Source organism: Ailuropoda melanoleuca, chromosome 1 (genome assembly GCF_002007445.2).
Source record: "Ailuropoda melanoleuca isolate Jingjing chromosome 1, ASM200744v2, whole genome shotgun sequence".
In the NCBI taxonomy this organism is placed as follows: Eukaryota; Metazoa; Chordata; class Mammalia; order Carnivora; family Ursidae; genus Ailuropoda; species Ailuropoda melanoleuca.
Genome location: NC_048218.1, coordinates 192,315,052 through 192,339,004, shown reverse-complemented (window position 1 = coordinate 192,339,004; position 23,953 = coordinate 192,315,052). Strand labels below are relative to the sequence as shown.

General features: G+C 53.2%; 1 protein-coding gene across 4 annotated transcripts in view; it reads left to right on the top strand.

Moving 5' to 3' along the window:
* PLXNA4 (plexin A4) overlaps positions 1-15,153 on the top strand; it is a 537,871-nt gene extending 522,718 nt beyond the window's left edge. For all 4 annotated transcript variants that reach the window (XM_034672299.1, XM_034672298.1, XM_034672300.1 and 1 more), the window contains exons 31-32: positions 5,838-5,988; positions 8,074-15,153. In XM_034672299.1, coding sequence (XP_034528190.1) covers positions 5,838-5,988; positions 8,074-8,169 — 247 coding nt within the window. In that variant the 3' untranslated portion in view covers positions 8,170-15,153. The remainder of the gene's footprint in view (positions 1-5,837; positions 5,989-8,073) is intronic.
* Positions 15,154-23,953: the final 8,800 nt, after the last annotated feature.

Here is a 23,953-nt window from a genome sequence, read left to right as displayed (position 1 = left end):
CTCTTTCTACCATGTAGCTTAAAAATAAAAAACCTGGATGGAAGCTCATATTTGGTGCCTTTTTTAAGAGTAAAAGATGCCAAAAATCGTTCTTGACTTAGTAACTGGAAATAAAATGAACAGTATCATTTCACCCATGGCAGAGACAGTCTCCATTTTCATACTTGAAAATTGCCTTCCCTTGTAAAGAGGGAATAACTAAGAGGGCACAGAGTCCTGGCCGCCTTGGTAACATAGTTTTGCTAAAAGGATTGAATTTTGTTCTTCCTCTCCCCTTTGTTCTTGGAGATCCTCCCCACCCCTCCTTGCTGATGTGTGTGGTGGGCATCGGTGTCGGCCAACAGAGAGAGAGCTCTCTTGTCCTTGTATCCGATTATGTCTGAGTCATGAGGAGAGGCTCTCACCTCCCTCTACGTAGATGGTGGCTCATTCTTCCAACAATAGAGCTGCAGAAACAAGCCCTCCTGTGTGGTCACCAGCTCTTCAGCAGAGAGGGAGGAAAAAGGCAGCAGCTGGGCTAGGAGATCCGGGCACTGGTGCGACATCACTGCGCTGGGACCTCAGGCAGGGAGCAAGGAAGCAGGGACGTAGGGGGCTGGGGGCACTGTTGAGAAATCTGCAGAGAGACATCCCCAGAACACAGTTTGTGAGTCAGGGGTGAGAGTAACGCACGCGCAGGGCTCCTGGGCTTCCTGCCGCCGGGCGCTGAATGAATCTGTGCCATGCAGCTGCTGCAGGTCACGAGGAGCCCTGGGCCACTGGGTTATTTTTAGGAGTGGCTCGATGGCTTCCATTTCTTATCCCGCCAGTTTCTTAGCAACCAGTGGCACTCTTGGGAGAGTCATCTTTCACTAGCTTGAGATCCCACCCCAACCCGTTCTCCCCTCATTCTGGGATGAGCTGCAGAGACCCAGGGATTAGAAGATGGTGAGAACAGGTCTGGAGATCAAGTCTGGAGTGCTTCCTCACTTGGTGGTGGATGGATCAATTCCACTGTCACTGCCCGAGGACCTAGCATCCGAGCTTGTCTGCTTGCTGGAAGGTGAAGCTGAGCAGCCCACAGTCCAGAAGAACGACAGTAGAACCCAAGCTCCTGTGGCCAGGGCTCACCCACTTGTGATGTCACTGCCGGAGCCTGCGGACAGCCCACCTGGGACTCAGGCTTAGTGACTCGCTGCGGTAGAAGGCACTGGTGCGACAGTGGGGAGGGCCTATGTCCAATCACAGCTAAGAAACCGGGTTTACCCTGGCTGGTCCCCTCTATAGTGCAGGTGGGAAGTATGTGGATTCTGGAGGCTTCACTAACTCTGTTGGTTGAACAGCCTAGATCATTCTATCACACCTATACTGGCTTGTAGCTCCTAGAAGTTCTTCACCTACCTGTCCTCCCCCAACCCTGTCCTCCCGTCCCATTCTTCCTCCGTCCTCCCATTTCTTCCTCCCTCCCACCCTCCCATCCCATTCCTGCCTCCAAATACCTTGCAGTGCTAATGGTCGGTGGCCCCACCACAGACTCCCAGTCTCTGCTGCCTCCGTCCAAGTATTCGGGTTTTTGCTTATGGCCACATCTAGGGAAAGGGAGAAGGATCTCTTGGTTCCCAGTAGCAATCAACCATTATACTCGTCTTAGAGAGCAGAACTCACTGGTATTGTCACCATGAACAATGTGTCCCAAGCAGTCGTAGTTACTATTTTATTAGCAAGAGCCGTAAAATGGTCATGTTAGGTGGTGATTTCCTCTCATTTTAAATTGGAAGAGCCTCGCAGTTGCCCCTGTCGTGCATTAGCCTCTCTCACCTGCACTCAAGGACAGGTGCATCCCAGGTAGGAATGAGTGCAGTGGAGTCACAGCTGACTCGCTCAGAACTGGACTGGGGTGCGCCACACATTTGAAGATCATCTATCATGTGTGTCACAGCATGAAAAAGGTTAAGAATTCTGAATATTCAAAAATGCCCCCTAAGGAAGCCATCCATTCAAAATATAAAGCTATGACAGCTCACCCTGGGAACAACAGTGGAGGCGAAGTATAGACATTTCATTAACTTATTCATCAATCCGTGGGTCAAACATTTATGGTCTCCATCAGGAGTGTATGGGGCCCTCGGGATATATTACACTTGATCCTTCCCTTGTGGCTCTTGTGGTCAAGGAAGACACATGGACGGGCACTCCACAAGCCCCACGAGCCGTAATGGTGCGGCTCCGGGAGTGAAAGCCTGACTCCGCTGGGCCTGGAGAAGTCAGGGAATGGTTCTCAGAGGAAGAGACTTTTGTGCAGGGCCTTGCAAGCCATGTGTCTGTACATCAGAACCTCCGACGCTCTGAGCAATTTCCATGTCTATGCCTTCATCCTTGGGGTGTTCGAAGGGATGACAAAACGTCGTTCTTCTAAGAGTTCAGGGCATTGGGGACCACTGTCATTATCACTGGAGCCATCACGGTGGCAGAGATGAGACACCCGCCATCACACACCGGGCCCACCCCCCAGAAGCCCACAAATGTAGACCACTACAGACCGGTCGACAGCAGAAAATTCAGCATTCTGAAGCCCTGCCTTTATAGCACTCCCCAAGACCCACTAGGGTACTGGCATCCCATCCAGTAGGAGCAAACTCAGCAAAGAATGCGAGGTAGGGCCAGTAGTGGGACCCAGATCTCCTCAGCAGACGTGGCCTTGGCCAGCCTGACAGACCCTGGCCAGCTAGAGCGGGCACTTGGGGGACCTTCCGAGCACCAGTCCCTTCTGAAGGGGTTCGCCTACAGGCAGAAATCCTACGGGAGGAAGTTCAAGTACAGGAGCCTGGGCTAACCTTTCCCTTCCTCACCGCACAGCCTGCTGATAAGAGCACTTGTTTAAAGTTCATTAATGGGGCGTAATTGCATTCTTCACAATCAATAAACCTTCTCGGTGGCGGAGCCCAGCGCAAAGGCCAGCCCAGCGGGAGCTGAGAAGGAAGCACTTGCCCACACAGCCAGGGGATCCAGGGTGAGGTCATTATCAGGCTCAGGGGGTGCTGGCAAGGCTGGGGGGTGGTGGGGGCACAGCCCTGGAGGGGAGAGAGGAGAGGTCAAGGCAGGGCCAGCATGCCCCACTGGGTGGATGGGCCCAACCAGCGCTGGGTAGGGCTGGGGTCAAGAACCAGACAGAGTGTCAGTCAGGCCCCAAGCCCCACACTCATCCAGGAAACTGAGCTGCCCATGGCTACTCAGCTCAACTAGTCAGAACTTGCCGAAGATGACGACGTGCAGTTGATCCATTCACGGGCCTGTGTGTGGCCACAGACGTGCACCGATCCAATCCAGCAGCCTCGGCACAGAGGCAACAGATGAGAGCCTGGCTGCTCCATGCAGACACGACCTCACTGTTAGAATCATGCAGGGCATGCGGGCCACCACCCATCTCTTCAGATGAGAAGCTTGGAAGCCCTGCCCTCTCCCTACTCCACTCCCAACCCCTTCCGCCCTCTCTTTCTCGCACACACACGTTTTCTAGATATTCTCTTCGGAGAAATGGAGCCGGCGTCTAGCACACACCAAGGCAAGCCATATTGAAGGGACAGAGTGCTGGGCACCTGCCACTTCCATGCAGACAGAGGTCCCTAACCTGGGCTCTCGTGCACCTCAGGGACCATAAAGGCTGCAGTAGGAGCCTGGGTGCTACGTGCAAAAAGCCTGACAGGCCACCCATGTACCCGTGAGAGGTTCCATGAGCAGGTGACAGAAATGGCAGGCGTCTGCTTCTGATGACAGTCATGTCCCGTTGGTGAGGACCTGGGGTTTCATCCCAGTCAGTCTCTCTGACTGTCCACAGGTGACAGAGCGTCACTGTCAGGAGGAAGCTGAGGACCCTGGCGTGTTAGCGCCGTGCCTGGTCACTGGCTGGGGGAAGCCAGGGAGGTCACGGTTCACGGTTTTCGGCAATGTGACCTGACGACACAGCCCTCCACCCGACAAGCACATTCAGTTTGGTAGGTGTGGAATCTGTGAGGAGACAATGGCACACTTCTCTTTGGGAGGGGCAAGGTTGAGAACCACCACTGAAACCCCTGGGTCTCCACCATAAAATGGAACGTTGGCATTTACTGCCTTCCTGAAATAGTGCCAATGAATTGAGTCTCTCGCTGGAACGTTTATACCTGGAATGTCATTAAATCACCCAGGACCCTGAGGAACCTGAGGGTGTTCAGGGGTGGGCTGCAGGCCAGGAAGAGAGTGGCCTCTTGTGGGAAGGGACTGAGGAGCCACAATGGGACAGGACAGGGAACGGAGGGCTCTGAACATGAGGAGGGCAGGCGGACGGAGGAACCCACCCCGGAAGAGGGTTGTAAAGGCTGAAGGCCAGGTGAGGCCAAGGGCAGGACGGCTTCACCTGAGGCCCCAGGCTTCTCCGAGAAAGGCCATTTCATTAAGTTCTTGTCCCTGGGCCCAGACCTCCTGCCAAGACGCAATCAGCTCAACAAAGCGGTTGGCGAGTGTGTCTGTGTGGGGCCAGGTTTCTGAGGTCAAGGAGGCGCCCTCCGACCAGCCCCTTCCCTTGCCAGAGTGCACAGATTTCAGCTCCTTCCCTCTGCCTCCCTCGGAAGGTTCCGGAATGAACGACAGGTCTGCAGTCACAGCAAGGCTGTGGCTCGTGGCAGGGCGGCCCGGGAATGCTCTGGCAGCAAATTGAACTGTCATTCCATCGCAGGCCCTTGAGCGTGATGGCTAGAGTAACACACGAGTGCCCCCTCTGCCGGCCTGTCACCTGACTCCTGGGCAGGGATGGGGAGAGGCGGGGTGGGATGGCACAGGACTTATGCATGGGCTGGGAATGACGCAGGGCCCGGGGGCCAGGGTAAGACTGTACCAGAGCCTTGGAGGATGCCCCCTACACTCGCCAGACCAAGCCCTGAGTTCAGGGAGTGCCTGGGACCTATCACTTTGTGCCCTGGAAGCCTCACTCCCCTGGGCCTAGTCCCCGCCCCCGCGACCATCCCACTACCCTACTCTGTTCCAAGTTCTCAGGCTTGCTTTCCCCAGCTTTGAAGCCCTAGGCATTCAGCGCAGGCTGAGCTGGGGTGACCAGGACTCCCGGGGTGTTCCCCCAGTGCCCTGATGCCTCCCTGTTTTTGTGGGTTCCTGGCCCCCTTTGAGAGGCCCACAGCCAGCAAACGCCTGGGGAGGGGGGCGTGGCTGTCTTCAGGGCCCCGGGGCCCTTCTGTTCCTCATTAGGAAACTGTGCAACTCCCCTCTGGCGGAGGAGTTGGGGTTTGCTGCATAAAATGTCAAATTGCAGAAATTAAAAATGTAAATGCTGGCATCTAATTAACCAGTTGACAGCAGTGCACAGCTGCAAGTGACAGTGACTGATTGCCTTCTGCCAGCCTCTCTCCCCAAGCAGCCCCCAGCCCCGCCCTTCTCCCCGGTAACCCCCAGAGAGGGGAGGGCATCGAGGCAGAGCAACTGCTTGGAAGAGCCTTCGGGCCCCGTGGAGGGCAGCTCTTGCGCCTGTGGGAGGAGATGTCAGAAGGACACAGACGGACCGGACCCTCTTCGGTAGCTGGGAGCAAGGCTGATGCAGGAGACCGCAACTTTTTACTCCTGCTCCCACCCCTGTTCACCCTCTGACCGTGTCTGGGCCACATCCCTTCCCTCTGTGCCCCCTGCATCCGGAGCTTCAGGGGGCTCTCCCGGGCCACCCCCAGAAGTGCACGTGGGAGACAGCCCACCATGGTCCCCAGAGGGTCATGCACCAGCATCCACTGGCCTTAGACATCGTGCTAGGAGTTTCCATCTCTCCTCTACTCTCTACGCACGGCTCCAGCTCCTTTCTTCCCCACTCCCTTCCCTGGCAGGTATTACTCAGACATCGGGAAGATGCCGGCCATCAGCGACCAGGACATGAACGCGTACCTGGCTGAGCAGTCCCGCATGCACATGAATGAGTTCAACGCCATGAGCGCGCTCTCGGAGATCTTCTCCTACGTGGGCAAGTACAGCGAGGAGGTGAGCCCACCCTGCTTGGGACCTGCTGGGAGGACGGGGCAGAGATGAAAATTCCCTGCCTGTAGCAGCCTGTACGTAAAAGAGCACCAGGCATGAACCCCAGACAACACCCCACCTCTGCTGGGGAAACTCTCTGCCACCTTGCACTTAGGGGCTGTGCTCCACAGACTGGGACTGTAGAAATGTCCCATTCTGTAAATTCTGCATTAACCCCTATTCTCAGATATTTAGATTAAGTATCTGTTTCTTTCTTTTTCTTTTTAAAATTCTTAGTTCTTCCCTGCTTGTCCCTCTCTTTTATTTTTCCCTTCTCTCTTCTGATCTAATTCTCTTTACACAAGCAGTTTCCCACGCCCATGGCAGGCTGCAGCAGGCTTCATGGTATGCTATGGTGGGAGAGGAGAGGAGGGGGGGAGGATCAGAACAGGATACAGAACAGACTAGAATGGGATCTGTTTTAGCTGCTGTGGTCCCCAGGTGGAAAACCTTGCCTGGGGTCGTTGCCACGGCTGATACTGCCTTCTTCCCGGCCAGTACAGAGGCACTTAATGGAGGTTTCTTAGTCACGCAGGCTTAGCCCAAGTGGGTTCAGAATCCAGGCTCCCCATGTCTGAGCAGCAGCATAACCACCTTTTCCATGAGTGGAAGGTGGTAACAGGGGCTGAAGCCAGTGCCCCCGGTTCTCTGCCTCCTCCCAGCTCGTCAATGAGAGAGGGTATAGGAGCCCCCGGCTAAGGAAGGAGCCCCAGCCGGCCATAAGCAGCACAGTGCTGTGAACCTCAAGTGAAGGGAAGCCAGTTGTGGGTCCCTTGATGGGGGGACCAAGACACCAGCCTGCAGGCCAGTGCTGGTCCGGGGCAAGGTTTTTCCCCTGTCCATGGCCACGTGAGAGAAGTAAGGACGATGTGGAATGTGCCAGCACCGCAATACAGCTGCCTCATCTTGGAAGCACTGGCCTTTAGTCTACAAGTCCACTCATCTCCCCTTGGTGTGAAAATGTTCCATCTTCATGAAATGTTGGTGCCAGTAACTGGCGGTTGGCCAGCAAAGAAGTCGGCAACTCCATCTTGGTCTCCCCAGTTGCACATACCTTAAGTCGGCCAGGAAATCCAAAGCTCGGAGAGCCTCCTCTCGAGCCATTAGCCTCCTCTTCGCCTCCTCTGCCCTCCTGCCCCTCAGCCGCAGCACCAGGACGTGCCACACCTGTGTGTCATGCACGCCTCGTGGGGCGAACTACGTGGGAAAGACACCCGCGTGTGTTACGTGACTGGGCCCTCTCCACTGGAGCCGCCCACACAGACCATGAGTTCCCACATTTGACAGCTGAGGCAGTGAGGGATCAGAGAGGTGACTTGTTTTGCCCCAGATCACCTCTCTAGAAATTGGTAGGTCTGTTAATTCAGTCCCACATCTGAATCAGCCCGAGCCCGAGTCAAATTCTAACACCTTTTCCATCACGTCCTCACTGTCCTTGTCCTCCACCAACCATCGGATCTCAGGAAAGGCTTTGGAAGACATGGTCGTTCGGTGCTGATGTCCAGGAGAGCATGAGATAGAACTCTTGGAGGGATATTTGTTTGTTAACACACAAGTGAGGCCAAATGACTTTCTAAATGTGGGCTTTGGGGCCTCGGGGAGCTGATGGGGGAAGATATTCCTTTGTAGGAAGGAGGGGTGGGATTCCTTACTATCTGGGAGACCACATTCCCCGGAGACCCGGGTACCCCACTTCACGCGCAGGGGGACTGTGCTTGTTCACCGCAGGGCCTAGTACATCGCTGCACGGGTGTCTCCTGCCCACTGCCGGATGCCGAACGTGGGCACACAGCACACACATGTATTGAGACCCGCTGATGGATGTGCCGACGCCCCGTGCTCATCGACCCAGGGGTACCCACGCGCTGTACCTCACAGCTGAGCACCCCACACCCCCCAACCCTGTTAGCCAGGCTGCCTGCGGACCCAGCAACTTCGTGTGCGCGTGGGTTCCCGAGCCTGGCCACACTCGCCCTGTCTGTGCATGCCCTAACAACACACACCTGTATGCACAAACCAGTAACCTCCCTGTGCTCGGCCCTTCCGCAGATCCTCGGACCTCTGGACCATGACGATCAGTGCGGAAAGCAGAAACTGGCCTACAAACTAGAACAAGTCATAACCCTCATGAGCTTAGACAGCTGAGAACCGTCCTTCCAGGGCCCCTGGGGGGAGGGACACACCAAGCCGTGCCTCAGTCTAGATTATCATCTTTACCAAGTGCAAGTTCCGACCGGCGTCAGCAGCATCCCCTGAGCAGCGCTGTCTCTCTCTCCGCCTCTGTCTCGCCCTCCTCCCTGCATCCCTTCTCTCTCTGTGGCTCTGCCAACACGATCGGACCAGGCCACCACCCCTCAGCTAGTCCCGGATGGCCAGGCTCACGCGGGGCCCCAGCCAGAAGACATCAGAGGCGCTCTCTTTCCCGGCTGACCCCGGGCATGGGCAGCGGCGCCCAAAGATGGAGGAGGACTTTCCACACCGGGCCGAACCTTGCTCTCGGGAAGAGGCAGTGAGCTCAGTATTATCTTCACTGCGAAGACACCACCTGGCTCTCTCCCTTCCCCCACTTCCATCTCCAGGTGGTCCGCCAGGGTGTGGTCCCGTTGCAACTGTGAGAAGAAAGGCCCAGCTCTTGCATACAGCAGAGTGGGGGGTTGGGAGGGGCTCTTGGAGCTGCCTCTCACCTGTTGGGTTGGCATCCAGAGGCCACCTTGTCCCCTTGCAGTCTTCTTGGAGCCCTTCCAAGTGCTCTTAGGGACCTGCCTGCCCCGTCCCCTCCCCTGCCGGTGGAAAGCTGGACAGGAGAAACAGCAGTTACAGGCCACCACAGAGACCCTCCTACCCGTCTAGTCTGGCTCATAGCAGCAGAAACGTCACGTGCAGTGGGAGAAAAGGAGGGTCGCATCTACCCTGGAAGCAGAATTTGGTGTTTTCCATTCGCCCCCAAATGCAAATGAAGCACGTCCATAGTCGTAGGTCTCGTCCATGGCCAGATCCTCGATGCCGTCTAGAGAAAGCACCGGCATCCTCCTCGGTCGGCGCTCATCAAGGCTCAATGTTGAATGCAGAGAACATCCAGGAGATTCTCCCTCCAACCGCTTTTATTGGCTCGGTCCCCACCCCCCTTCCTGAGAACTCTATAAAAGGCTGGGGCAGAGAGCCGGGCCCCCGGCCCCCTGCAGAGCCTGGTGCCATTGCTATGCAGACGACTGTGTCACTGGACTGTCCAGACTGTCCAGACCCCTTTGGCAATGACTTCTTCACCATCCGCTGTCTTTTAGTCACTGCCCTTCCTCACCTCCTCCCCCGTCATCACGGAGAGAACCACGCTCCAGCACAGCCTCGCAGAGACCAACCAGAATGCCAGCCACACTCAGCCCCCAGCTCGTCATGTCCGGGAGGGACCAAGGACTCAAGCTGAAGGACCTGGCCAACAATGAGAGAAGAGACAACGGGCCTCGGCCCTGGCATCTGTTTCTCCATCTGTCCTTCCATCTCTGGATCTCTCATTTCAGCCCGTCAGGCAAACGTGTGCTCAGACAGCAGGGCCTGTGGTAAGAGATGGTCTAATGGAGGGTCACGGAAACCTGAATCTTGAAGGGACCTTAGGTGCCATCTGGCCCAGTTTCCCACCATAAGCAAGATTCTCTCCTAGTAGCCCTGGTGGTTAATTGTACGCCGCTCTGGGAGACAAGGAGAAGCATCCTCGAAGATGTGCTTGTGAGTCAGGGTTCCAGTCTTGCCTTCACTCCCTGAGCATCAGACATCCGTCCCTGCCATCCCCTCAAAGTGAGCCCCAATTGGAAAGGGGAAGGAACTACTACATTTCCAGCAAAGTCCATGGAGCACCCTGTACTTTTAAGAACTCTGGCCCCTTTGGATATGAGTGTGTGTGTGTGTGTGTGTGTGTGTATGTGTGTGTGTGTCTGTCTGTCTGTCTGTCCCAGGAGCAGGCAGAGAGCTCAAAAGGACTTCTTGTCCTATGGAGGGGACCCTGAAGTAATTCCCTTCTCCACCCTTGCTCATTCATTCTGCAGCTTGAGGACATTTCAACGCTAGCTTTCTGTGCTGAGTGCTGGTGGGGGGAAGGAGAGTCCCCTGTCTGCAGGAAACCAGGGTGCTCAGTGGCCACAGGAGGCCTGGACTTGACTGGAGGCTGGGTGGAGGTGACCCACAGCAGGGTAGCATGTGGCATCAAGGAAAGGACAAATGGGAACCAAACACCAGTAGCCTAACCACGGAAAGAGGAGAATGGGGAAAAGATACACATCGAGGGGGGAAAATAACCAAAGGTTTTAGCAAATGCAGTGCCAGGTGGAGAAGCATGGGCTTTCTACCCTTGACCATTTTATTTCCTCCCGAGAAGCCACGGGCCCTGGCCAGAGAGGAAGCACGTTGGGGGGGGTGGCGGAGGAGGCACCACGGCCGCTAAGATATATTTGCACACGTGAGGGGTTGGGGAGGAGAGAGACACAAACATATTTAACACAGATTCGCGGAGTGGAAGCTGAGTGTGTGTGTGAACGCATGTGTGAGTGAGTGTGTTTGGTTTATTTTTTAAGTTTTGCACAGTTAAAAAAATGAACAGGCAGAAAAGAAGACTGTTATCATGGTTCTGCTGAAGTTTTTATTTTTTACCGTATTATTATTATTATTATTATTGTTATTTTTCCTTTGTCGGTACAGAACTCCCCCCCAACCCTGCCCCTGCCTCCTGTTTTGTCATGAGAGAAACTTCAGACACCTCAGAGAAACCTCAGCGTCAGGAAGAAAGAGGAGAGGACAGTGTCCTGGCTCTCCTTTCTCCTGGAGAAGGGGTTGGGGCAGAGTTTACTCTAATTGCTGGGGGGGTGGGGTCGCTGCTGGCGTTTTGTGTGCCGAAGTCTCTGCGGCCTGCTTGGGCTGGAGAAACAGGATAGAATCACCCAGAGCTGCAACCCATCTTGCCCCACAAAGATTCTCTTTCCTTTCTCCATTCGTTTTCCATTTTTTTTCCATTTGGATTCGTGGTGCACGTGTGATACGTTTCAAAGTAAAGACAAGGCAGCATTGTCAAAAAGCTGTCCTTGGCTCCCCATGTTCTTTCCAAACTCCCCTTGGGATCCCCGAGCTCCTCCTGGCAGGCCAGAGACGCTGAGAGCTGCCCCAGGGGACCTGGGGGCCAGCACGCAGCAGAGAAGGGAGCTGGGCAAAATGGTCCTGTGGAAGGGAGGTCCCCTCAAGGCCTCCCCGCCGTGGCAGTGAATTTGCAGGGTCATAACTCTGTTTAAGGTGGAATCTTTATCTAACTTCTTGAGTCCCGGGCAGAGAGGAAGGGAGAAAAGGCCCGTCTCCTCTCACCTCCCCCTTCAACCGCCCCCTGCACCCTCCAGCCCTTGAGACCACCAGGGTCAAAATGGCGTCAGGAGATCACCCAGTCAGAATAACTGACCTAGGTTAGATGGGGATTTTGAATGTAGGAGAGAGATGGGCTGAAGCCGTGGTGGTGGGAGGCAGGGAGCTTTATGGGGTCCTGAATCTAAAAGGACAGATGGATAGAAACTGAGAAAGACGGCTGCAGGCAGGTCATTCCTCTCGGGGAGCACAAGTCTGCCCACGGGTGGGCTTTGCCGTTCTCTGTCCTTCCACATAAGGAGAGACCCTGACATTTCTTGGGTAAAAGCAAATAGTGCCACTAAGTGAAGTTGGCTACTGTGTCAGTCAATTCCTCAGGAAAATACTTTTTCTTGCCTTCTTTCAATGTGGTTTTAATTTGGGGACAGAGGACTGCCTGAGTGTTCACAGGCCAAGGTAGGTTCGCACCCCAGAGCAACATGCACACCCAGAGTCAGCCCTGGAGCCTCCCTCTTGTGAGCCCGTGGGCCGATGAGTCAGGCCCTAGATGCTAGGGCTAGGGTCAGAGAGAGAAGGCCTTTTCGATAATCCCCAAGTGAAGCAGACGATCCAGGACCGCACCAGGCAGAAGCGGCAGTCGCTGACCGGTAAGGTCGCTGACCTTGTCCACTCAGGCCTCAGGCCTGGATCTCACTCCCCAGCCCTAAGCTAATGTCAAGGTACTGTCCCAGCACCCCTTCTCCTCCCACCCGAGGTCCCTGTGCTCGTGTTCCCCTTGCATGTCTGGCTGCTGAGAGTGTCCCTCCCCCGCAAAGGCGACCGTGCCCCCTTGTGCCCCTCGCCCACAGCTGCTCACGTAGCCTCTGCCCCAAGGCTGCATATTTCCTCCTACGGGAGCCTCAGACCTCACACGCCAGCCCCACCCTGGGGCAGCTCCAGGCCCCTGCCACCTTCCCGGCACTGCCTTCCTGAGTGATGGGGGGTCCCCAGTCCCACCTGGGCCCTGGGGATCCCCCATCAGAAGAGCGACAAGCAGTGATTTCCCAAGCAAACTCCACTCCAAGAGGCAAGTCCTGCTGATGTTTCCAGAACCCTCAACAATCCTGCGCTTTAACCTAATGGGAAAGCCTGTTTTTCATCTGTCTCCTTTCTCAGGAATAAGGGGACATTTCTTTGGCTTCACAGGATGTGAAGTCAAACACTTAACCTAGTGAAGGTTAAAGTTAATTATTCTTAATCAAGAACAAACTTCCCCACCTCTCAGACAGCAAGGAGGGAGGGGAAGAGGCAGGGAGGCTCTGCAGGCAGGAGGCCCATAGACACCTCTTTCGTGGCCCTTCCAGGAATGGGCCACCCCAACAAGCGGTCCCAGCATGTTCTGAAAGGCCCCCGAGAGGCATTTCTAAGCATGAATAACCTCCAGATATCTCCCCAGGAGAAGACCCTGCCCTAGGAGGATACTGGCTCCTTCCTGTCCTTTCCTCTTGCTCCTAGTTCACATTAAGGACCCCTGTTAGCATTCAGGACAGGCGACTGAGGGCCCCGCAGCCCCTCCCTTTTCCTTTAACCTATATGTGGACTGTTTCTTTGGGGTTTGAGGTTGTTTACTTTTTGTTTGTATATGTTAAGCGTTGGAGATGAAGGAGGGAGCCCAGGTGTGGCTGTCAAGTCCAAATTGCTGGAAGGAAGAAACAAAACTCTTCACCTGTGACTTTTGAGGGATGAAGAGAGCCTTGGGGCTGAGGAGGGGGGCTCCCCCTGTTGTTAAAAAATGGGTCAGGATATTCCCCATGTGGACATGCCTGGGGAAGAAGCCTCCATGGCTGCTAATATTCTCGGTGCTTCCCGGGCACCTCTGATGGCTGCAGCCTGCCATGCTGCCCGTCTGCTCCCACAGGTGTGGCCACCGAGAGCCGTTACAGAACGGGAAGCTGAGGTACAGCTTCCAGGTGACTCTGGAGAGGCAGCTCCAGAGAGAGGCTGGGAAACCTCGGGCCTCTGTCCCCACGGTGCTGAGAGCGGCAACGCCCTCCGCTGGAAAACAGAGACAAGACCATTCCTCCCATTCACAAAGGAATCTCTCTAGGATGAGTTTTGGACTTGTAAGAGAGACTTTTTTTTTTTAACTATAAGTCTTTGCTCCCTGATTAAAAAAAAAATTTTTTTTAATTAGGGGGAGTATCCAACTTTATAAAATATACAGGATTTTTGGGTTATAAAAGTAATACATACTCATTAGAGTCCCCATTAAATTCCATGAGTAGACCAGTGACTAAGCAAAGCTAAACAAAACAAGATCCCTAATAAATGAAAAGAGATTTCTGTCCACATTGGCAGAGATAGTGAGGCGGGAGGGGGGCTGTATGCCCTCTAGCGGGTGTGCCCCACCTTCCCTTCTCACCCCCTTTCACTTTGTCCAGTCTTGGCTCTCTGGGCGGCCCCAGTGTTGCTGCGCCCCCTGCCGTCCCCATCAGCTTCCCTCAAACCCTAGGGACGCCCTGTTCAGGATTGGTCATGGGGGCACCAAGTCCCCTCCCGAGAGTGCAAACGCTCATGGCAAATAGACGCGTTCTATGCAGCTCATCTTCTACCATTTTTTAAACTGGAATTACAACTTCTTTTGTTAGTATCTTTGATCTTACGACTCAAGCACATTTTGGAAGGGCTCCCTTCCAAGAGTGGGACTCAAAACAGAGGATACAGTTAAAGAGCAATGCAAAGGACACTTAACCAAGCGAGACTGCTTACCAGCTAGGACTACTGGACGCGGTTCAGGCCCGTGACCAAGATGTGACACGTGTCTTGTGTGCTCTCCTTCCTCCTCCCTTCCCTGATGTTCTCCCCAGCTGTTGGCTCGTTAAACCTTCCGTTCTTTAAAAAGAAAAGCTAGTTTACCTCAAAGAATCTTGTTTCCATTTGGAAACCAATGACTGTGTTTTAGAGTAGATGACCCTCCCCTCCATCACTCCCCGCCTGGGTCTGGTGTCCTGAGGCCTGAGGTCCTTGCTTAGTCATGCAATGGCGATGCTGACCAAGAACAAGACCCCCAGGTCCTGAGATGGACAGGAAGGACTGGGTGCAGCTGGCCTCCTCCCCAACTGAGCGGGTATGCACCAGAGATGGGCTGGTCCAGCAGGGTCCTGCCCGGTCACCATAGTAACCAGCAACTCCAGGGTACCACCAACAGAGAACAGCTCAGTAAGCCGAGGCGTAGGCGAGCGGAGTCTGGCCCGGTCACACCACCCAGAGTCAAGTCCAATGCTAGAGGGAAGAGGAGAAGCAAGGAAGGATGAGTGGGTGGTTTGAGGAACAGGCGGAGGCCTTTGAGTCTCAGAGAGAGGCCGCCGAAGGAGGTGGGGCAGGTCACTCCTGCTCCGGTCACCCCCTTCCAGCCCCACCCCACCTTTGTTTCCATAAAGCTCCCACCTTGAACACTGACCCTTTGTTAGAACAAAGCAAAACATATCTTTAGACAACAGTGTTATAATGAGCCTCAAAGATAGGTGGATGGAATCTATTAGAGGAAGAGGGTCTTCTGGTTTTGATTTTTAAAAAAGAGTATCCTAGTAAGATTTAAAAAAAAGATTTAAAAAAATAAAGTTTTTAAAAAGGAAACCTATGCTATTTAAATTGGAGCCCAGTTGTAACTTGGTAAAGGCAAGCTTCTGTACCTTTGTTATAATTAATTGTATACCTGTGTATGTAAATATAAGGCATTCCTATTTTGCAGTTCAGAACAAAAAAAAACCTATTTGTAATATAGAATAAAGTTTATTAAAAAATAATAAAAATGCAGTTTGGGATTTGGGTCTTTCTTGGTGTGTCTGGCTGGAGGGGGCAGAGGGGAAGGCTGGCCGTAAGGAGACCTCCACGATGCACAGATGTGGCAGCTCTCTGCAGCGCCACGATAACGCAACTCAACCACCAGAGGTACATTCTCTTACTCAAGGCTCTGTCTGCAGTTACAAAGCAGATCTCTCTGGAGGTGATAACGCCCCAGGCAGGGAGAGCACGCATGCTACCAGCCAGTGCTGTCAACAGTCATCACTTCCGCATGAAGCCAGGTCAGCCTCTGAATCCTTCTCAACACAGCCTTCCAGGCACACACTGCAAACCTGCTAGAGTTGGTGCCAGAGAGGACACAAGTTGCCATCCCTGCTGTAAGTCGTCTTTTTTTTTTTCCCTGCTGTAAGTCTTCTTGGCAAGCTACACCTTAGTATAATTTCATCAGTCTCTCCGACCCCCAGCATTTTGATAGAGGGTGGAAATCTTGAACCCAATTGTGCCTCCAGTGTAGAACAGAATAGGGAGAGAAAGAGAATAGGAAGGGTGGTAATGGAGACAGGGAGCATGGACGGCTGTCCACCTGCTACCCGTGTCCGTCTGTGGTCCATGCTGGCCTCCAAGGGGTGGTGTGAGGGGGAAGGGAAGCACGTGCAGACTGGGCAGCATACAGCCCCGCCTGGGCCCAGGAACTCTGAGTCCTCTGCATTCAACTGGCTACCCTGGAACAGATCTTTTGTCTCTCTAAGCCTCAGGGCAACAGCCAGAGAAGGTTGAGCTCCATGCCTCTGATGTCCTTATAATTCAAAGTGAAATCCATGAGAAGAGAACAGGAAGGAAGCAGGATGAGGCAGACAGTCAGAAGCACCAAAGCAGGGGGAGTAAGTGAGGAAGGGTAGGAGATAGGGTGGGGAGAGGTGAGACGGACTCCAGGCTGCCAAAAGCAAATCTGCCCTTCCCACCTCCCTGCCGCCCCTGACCCCCAGCCCCGACTCCCAGCTCCTCCAGCCTTCAAAGCAAAGTCCCTGGGGTGTCACCAAGATGGGGCCAGAGAGAAAGGGCAAGAGGTGACTTGGTGCAAAGTCTGTGGGTCCTGGCTTGCCCCGCACCTTCCAGAAGACAGCCCTCCTAAGGTGAGGGGTAAGCACGGCTCCCCAGTGACACTGAGACGCCACATCTCTGGGAGACACATCCTATAGCCAATGACCAGGGAGCACTTCAACCTTGGGACAACGAGGGAACAAATGACACCTAGGAGGGAAAGCAGGAATTAGCGACCTCAAGACCCTGCTCAAACCGAGGGACTGAGATCAGACTGGTGTGTTTTTTTCAATAGTTCCAACTGACAGGAAAAGTATATTTCTCTCTTTTCCTAAATAACAAGGCCGGCTGTGGTGGGGACAATGGTCTCAGTCTGAAAGTTCAAATCAGATTCCACACACGATCCAGTTCCTGCCATGGCCGATGACTCCTTTACCTGCATGATGTCATGCTTCAGCACGGTCAGCCACCATGACCTTGAGCATTCTGCTTCGCTGGGATTTGGTTTCCTTCTCCAAGACCTGAAGACACTCCTAACTGCTCTATGAATCCCAGAGGTCGTGCGGAAGGCTGACTTAGAGAACAAAAGTGAGGAGATCCTGAGTACCACAAAGGTCGCACGTGCATGCGGTGTCATTACTAGTCATAAAAATGACATCATACAAACAAAAGAGTGGATCCGGCCCAAGGCCTCAGTCTCAAATTTAGAATGGATGCTGTATTAGTCGGCTCAGGCCGCTGTACCAGAATATCAGACTGGGGGGCTTAACCAACAGACATTTGTTTCCTCGAGGTTCTGAAGGCTTAGAAGTCCAAGATCAAGGTGCCAGGATTGGTTTCTGGTGGGAACTCTCTTTCAGGCTTGCCCAGAACTACCTCCTGTGTCCTCGCGTGGTCTTTCCTCTGGGTGTGCGTGAAGAGAGCTCTCTGCGGTGTCTTCTCATAAGGACAGCAGTCCTATCAGGTTAGGGCCCCACTCTTATGGTCTCATTAACCTTAATTACCTCCCTAAGGGCCCTCTCCCTAAATTCAGTCACATTGAGGGTTAGGGCTGAATTTGGGGGGACACAATTCATTCTGTAACAGATGCCTCATTTATTCATTGCCAAAAAGTAAATATCTAGCATCTTATGAAAAAGGGACATGAATGTATTTTGATTGTTAGACTATGAGATTGTTGAAGGCAGAGACCATATCAGTTCAACTTACGTTACCCAAGCTTAGCAAGTGTCCAGCACAGAGCGAGTGTTCGGTAAATCCTGAATCGGTGGCAAGAGGAACGTGGGCAGTAGGACTGGGAGAAAGCCATCAAGTGACAAAGGTGATCACTGGCTCATCTCCCCACCCAACTAATATGCCTCCATTATTTTCCATATCAGGCCACATCCCCTCCCATGAATGTTTTATCTCTAGGAAACTAATGCCTGGACTTGCAGCCAGTGGCCATCCTTTGCAGGTGAAGAGAGCCAGGCGTTGTGGTCAGAACCTCTCCCAGGGTTGGCAGAGCTGCTGGCTAAGCAGAGTGAGTGGAGGCAGAGGCAGGGCACTTCCACACCAATCTTTTCCTCCAAACCTGTCCTGCTTTTCTTTTAACAGAACTCCCACCCCGAACACTGTGCCGGGATAGCTGGTAGCGTGCATCACTGTCAATACAAAGCACCTTCCCTTCCTGAATGAGCACAAAGGCTTCCCACCCCAATAGACGTCGATGGCATATGAGCACTGGACAGTGAGGACAATGACAACGCAGAGCAGAGACACCAGATGAGCCTGCTGGTCACGGACCATGAGCAGAAACTCAGGCTCTGCTGTTCTAAGTCACTGAGGGGGGAGGGCTCTGTCACTGCAGCACAGCAGACCATCCCGATTGCTACGGGGTCCTGGAAATTTAACCTGACCACCAGGTAGCCCCTTAGCTGATAGCTGATACAGGAAATCTCACCTTCCACCCACAGAGAATTATTCTTTTGACCTAAGTCTTTTTTTTGTTTTGTTTTGTTTAAGACATCATTAGCTACTTACAGTCAATGTGACTCATTTTGTGGAAGTTCCTAATTTTCCTGAGCTGGACTTCGGACAGATTGGGGAAGAAGGGGAACACTCAGAAAAAGAAGGAGCAAATCTTATAGAGAACAGGAACAAAGGAAGCAGAGGGGAGGGAGGCTATCGGGAGAAAGACACGAGGAGGAGGAAGAGGAGCAGGAAGGACAGCCTTTAGCCAGCTCCGTGCTGGAAGTTTCCTGCTCTCTGTTCATCCAGACACCTGCAGTGGTGACGGTTTTCCAGGCTCAGGTGGAGGTCACGACACTCACACCCCACACTTCCCTAAGGAGAAGCTATTTTGCTTTGTAGGGATGAATCCAGCAAGGTCATTTTATTTGTTCGTTTATTTTAGAGAGAGAAAGAGAGAGGGCGTTTGACTGGGGCGGGGTGGGGGAGGGAGAGGGAGGGAGAGAATCTCAAGCAGGCTCCACGCCCAGTGCAGAGCCCCACATGGGGCTCAATCTCATGACCCTGAGATCCTGACCTGAGCTGAAATCAAGAGTGTGACGCTTAATCAACTGAGCCACCCAGGTGCCCCCGGCCAAGGTCGTTTTAAAACATAACCTATAGTTTTCTATATACTTGGATTTTGATCAATGGTCAACTTCCAGGAAAGCAGAGAACTGATCCTTACTAGGGGCATAGACCACGTTCTCAACATAAGCCCTTCTCAAGATGGCAGCCCCCTGAGGAGGCCACAAACAGCAATGTCTCATGAGGCCTAGAAAGGCCCGTCCACACAAAGATGCTAGCTTTTCTCCACAGCACTTACTGCTGCCTAATGCTAAGAAAGGCCTGACACCCCTAAAATACAGGCGAGGTACTCATGCCCCCCAACCAAAGAGGGGCCCTTCTAGCCCCTGTTCCACATCAGAGCACAGACCTGGGCCACTGCTTCCTCATATTCCCGGTCCCCAGCCATTTCCTCAGTAAGCCTGTCAAACTCACTCAAGGGATACAAAGGCAGGGCCTGGGGGGACAGGAAGCCAAGGGGTCAGGGAGGGGAAGCTGGCGGGTCACTAGGGATGTGCTCTCCACCCCATTCAGCAGGAGCACATCCTGTTTCCTGCACTAAAAGGACCAGATTCCCCTTGAGTGCAGGCCTGCACCACCCCCAACTACCCGCCCCCCCACCCACCTCCCCCCGCCCCACGTCTCATCCCTTCTTCCTCTGTAGTTTGCCTCTGGGGCTAACACAGGCGAATAAGCCACTCACTCAGAACTGGGTGAGCACACCCATCCACACAGCTGGACTTCAATCCCCCAAACCAGTGTCCTAATCCCCCCTCTGCAGCCCGAACACATTCTCTACACAGAGTAATGGTGAGACCCCACCCACCACTGGCCGGCCCTGGGACCCTGGGTGAGTTCTTAACCAGCTCCAAATCTCAATTTTCTCATCTGTAAGGATGAGAAAAATAACACCTTCCTCACAGAAGATCAAGTGAGGCAAGGGTTACAACGCACTTGGAGCAAGTCCCGGCATCTCATGAGTTTTTAGAGGACAGTAGCTTTTGGGACCGAGTGACAGCCCTCTTGAAGAAGAATCCCTCATGTTCTCTGTCCGGCCCTAGCTTGTGGGACAGCATATGGTAGTCACTCGGCAAATGTTCGTGAAATAAATGAATAGAGTCAAGTCAGTGCCAGGCTCTTGCAACTGCCCAAATCCTGAAATGCAAGTAGAGACAAAAGCTTCCCAACAAAGCATAGAAATGATTAACTAAAAATGATAAGTGCCCCAGTTTCCCCCCAAAGCAGAGCTTGAGACAAGGGCTCGTGAGCAGGTGGCTGATTTGGGGAAGTGGTCCTGAGAAACAGAAGTGGAGGCAGAGGAATGAGTACAAGCCAACTCAAGGGTGTGTTATCGAGCCGGTCCCCACTGTGGGCAGCAGGACGCAGTCTCCCCTGGGCCCCTCAGAACAGGAGAGCACCCCCTAAGAACGTGCTCACAGGCCACACACGAGCCGTAAGTTCCCACAGACTCCTAGGTTTGCAAGTCTGCAGGAATGGCTACGTGGGTGCCCCCCCACACAGGGACCCCAGGGGTAGGAGCAGAGGAGCGCTCAGGAGGAAGGCCAGGTGGATACAGGGTCTGTCCCTCAGGCCACTGTGCCTGCCTCCTCGCTGCTATGGCAACAGCCAGGGTGAAAAGGAAGGTCAAGAGGATAGAAGGTGAAACACAAGGAAGTCAGCAGCACAATACGGAGTCCTTTAAAACCCTTCATAATTCTATCAAAGCAAGATTAAAGTCATTTCAAAGAAGTTATTTTCTGCGTAAGAGCCCTCACTTTCCTTCTACCTCTTCACTCTTGGGCCACTTCCATCACCGGCTCCAGGCACGACCTTTGTACCTCCTTCCCATTATTCGCCCCTAAACCAAGTCCTACTCCACCATGAAAGTTGTGACATGAGCGAGATAAGGAAAGAACATCAAGAGGCGAGTGCTGGTGAGGACTGGCCTCTCGGGCACTGGCTCAATGACTCATCAGATTCGCAGGTGACTTTTCAGAGGGACTTGTTGCTAATGGGACCTTCCCGGCACCTTCCGCCTTTCTCCTGGGCACTACCCAATTAGCACCTCATCCCCGTCGGCTGTAGCCTCTAATTGTCTCTAATGCACCACTCAGCACTTTAACAGATCAGTGTTGATATGTACTTGATAATTTTATTCCCTAAGAATTCTACCTTCTTTTATGCCTCCTCATCTCAATTAACAGACCAGCTTTTACATTTCTTTTATTCTGAACTGAACACCATACAGAGTAATAAGATCAATGCCCACAGTTTTCTCTAAAGAACTAGGCCACAAGTTCACATCATGAAACCAAACTGATCCCGAAGACAAGGTTTCTAAACGACCGTAGTCTTTTCTTCCGTATCCTATCGATTAGAAAAATTAGGTCCTTTCATAAATGTAGTGCTGATAAGATACTTGGAGTAGATAAAGAAGAAAACACAAGAGCTGGGTAGAGCTAGAACCCTAATTCAGTGCCCTATGACAGAGGGTCGTCACTTCCCAGGCCACAAAGACTCCTTCAGAGAGATGATTTCGTAAAGTGAAATCATTCAATTCTCAGGATCCAACCTTATGCAGTAGTTGCCATTACTATACCCATTTTGTAGATGAGTACACGGAGGCTCACATCAATAAGCACCTTAGTCCCCGGCAGGGCGAGTAATAGAGCTAACAGAGCTGACAAGTGAGCCTAGATTTCTCTGCCGCCAGTGCCTATGCCCTTAGTGATTGTGCTCCTTTAACAAACATAAACAAGTCTCTCCCTCTCCCATTGACGGTTGACTGCTTTTCACCATAGCATTGGAAATACAAAGGACAGTGCGGAGAAAAATGAATGAAGATGGGTATTGGGTTGCAACTGGGAACTGCAGCAGGGAGGGAAGAATAGAATTTGAATGGGAATTTAGCTGACAGACTTCGGGACCGCCATTGCCAGGGATGAGACCCTGGCGGGCCTCCTGGTGGGATGCCCCATAGCTACAGGGGAGTCGGGCTCCGATCTCCAAAACGCCATACCTAACTGTGGGCTTGTGTGACCTTCAACAGGTCTGTCTCTCTGCCTCACTCCCCACATCTGTGAAATGGAAATAATTTGTGAGAAAGTTGTACGAGTTCAGTGTGATTATGTACACAGTGTCTGATGTATAGTTAAGCACAGCAGGAAAAGTAGCTATTTTTAACAGTGCCTCATTGATTTGCCATTGAAATGTGCTTCTGGTGCCCCCCCCCCTTTTTTTAACCCTGGATGTGACAGATGCTGCAGCTAGAGCCAGGGGAGAGTGAGCGTATCAGTAGCCACCTCGTCCGGCTCCCATGGGCACATCTTCTCAGCCAGAGGAAGGTCAGTACCATCTCCCTCAGCAAATGGGCTGCTCTCAGTCTTCAGGCTCTTCTGTGGCCCTGCTGTGTGTTCCTCCCTGATGAGGGGCCGATGGCCGCCAGTTTGTAAAAGGACCAACTGCAGACGTGGCCCAGACAAGAATGAAGCAGGGTACCCTTATGCCACTCCACCCCATCCAAAGAGAGATCCAGGATCCTTACTATGTGGTTCCAAAGCACCTCGCAGAATGTCGCTCTCCCCCACCCCCACGGAACCCCACAGCCCCCTTCTGTCTGGTGTTTGGGATCTGTAGCTCTTCAGCTGTTCTCTTCAGTCTCAGTTCCTTGGAACTCACTTTGGCAGAATCTCTAACACTGAGGCCCAGATTTCAGCACCCAGCACCCCTCATGCTCCCCAGAGAGCCTAAAGGCCCTGCTTAAGGCCTCCGCCAAGGGAATCTCCCATCGCTGACACCCTGATTGGCCTTCCTAGGGGCCCCCTTGTAAGAGCTCAGGCCAGGCTGGACCAAAGAGCAGGACCCTGTGAATTATGAGGCTGTAATCCCATCAAGGGCTTCTGGAGAGATCGTAAACTCACGTCCCAAGTCTCCTGTCCCCCTGGCCCCTTTTTACCCCGTCGTAATTTATGACCCTGTAATTCTGAGGCGGGACTGCTTCTTATTTCACATAATCCAAATATTTTCCTAAGGCAATACAAGTCCTTCTCTTGGCTTCGAACGCCCTACCTCAGAGCTCAAGAGTGGCAACAGCGCCGTCTAGCGGCTGGAGGCCTGGGCGGGCTACTGGGCGGATCACAGACCGCACCCTTTCTGCCACTTTGTAAGAGGGTGACATGTGCTTTGAGATGGCATGTGGAAACCCACGTCACGCCTGAAACCAAACGGGTAGGAAGGGTCTCTCCGAGGGGCTCAGGGACATGGAGATGTGGCTCAGGAGGGACTTACGAAGCCTTGATTCCTGTGGCTCCGACCATCCCATTAACAAGCATTCATTGAGTCCCGGCTCATGTGGCGCTCGCTACAGATCCTGCCAAACCCAGCCTTCTCTATGGCTGTGCTTTTGCCCTTCTGATCCTTGAAAGTACTAAAGACTGTGTGTAAATCTTCCATCATCACCGCAGCCCTTCCTAGGCCTGTGCACACCCTGAGGTCGATGGAACGTACCTTACCTGACATTATAGTTTCTGTTTGTGCTTATATGGTCTGCCTCTTCCACCAGAATACAAGCTCCGTGAAGGCAGGGACTTTCTCTGGTTGGGTTCTGCTCTGTCTTCAGCATCTGGAACAGTGCCTAGCCCCAGGCAAGTGCTCTAGAAATGTCTACTGAGGGAATGAAGGAAGGCCTGAGCAAGGGAATGAGTCCGCAAAGTGGCTAATTGGTCTGTGGCACTGACCCCAATGAATAGCAGAGAAACAGAGGCAGGAAGGGCGGGGGGGAGCTGGTATAAGAACCCTCTTGCCATCTTCCCCCGATTGCCAACTTTGTTTGGGGTGGAGGTCCACAGACAATGGGCTGCATGGTGGAGAATGAGGTGTCTCTCCCGGAGCTGGCACTGGGATCGGGCTGGCGTGGGACCCGGGAAGTGTAATCCATCCTGCCAGCTGTGTGGACAGCCTCTCGTCAGCTACCTCAGGGTCCTCCATGGACAGCTGCATCAGTGGGTCCCTGGGCATCTGGCCCTGGGCTGGAGACAAAGCTAAGGGCTGCAGCCCTGCAGAGGGGTGGTAGCCCCTCTGGCCCAGAGTCCTCCTCCCCACCTTCCTGACTTCCGCCCCTCCCTGCTTTTTCCCTGTAATATCTGCTCCTGTTCTCCGTGGTCGCTGGTAACTATGGAAACTTCAATTAGGCTGTTTGGCTCAATGTCTCTAAAAA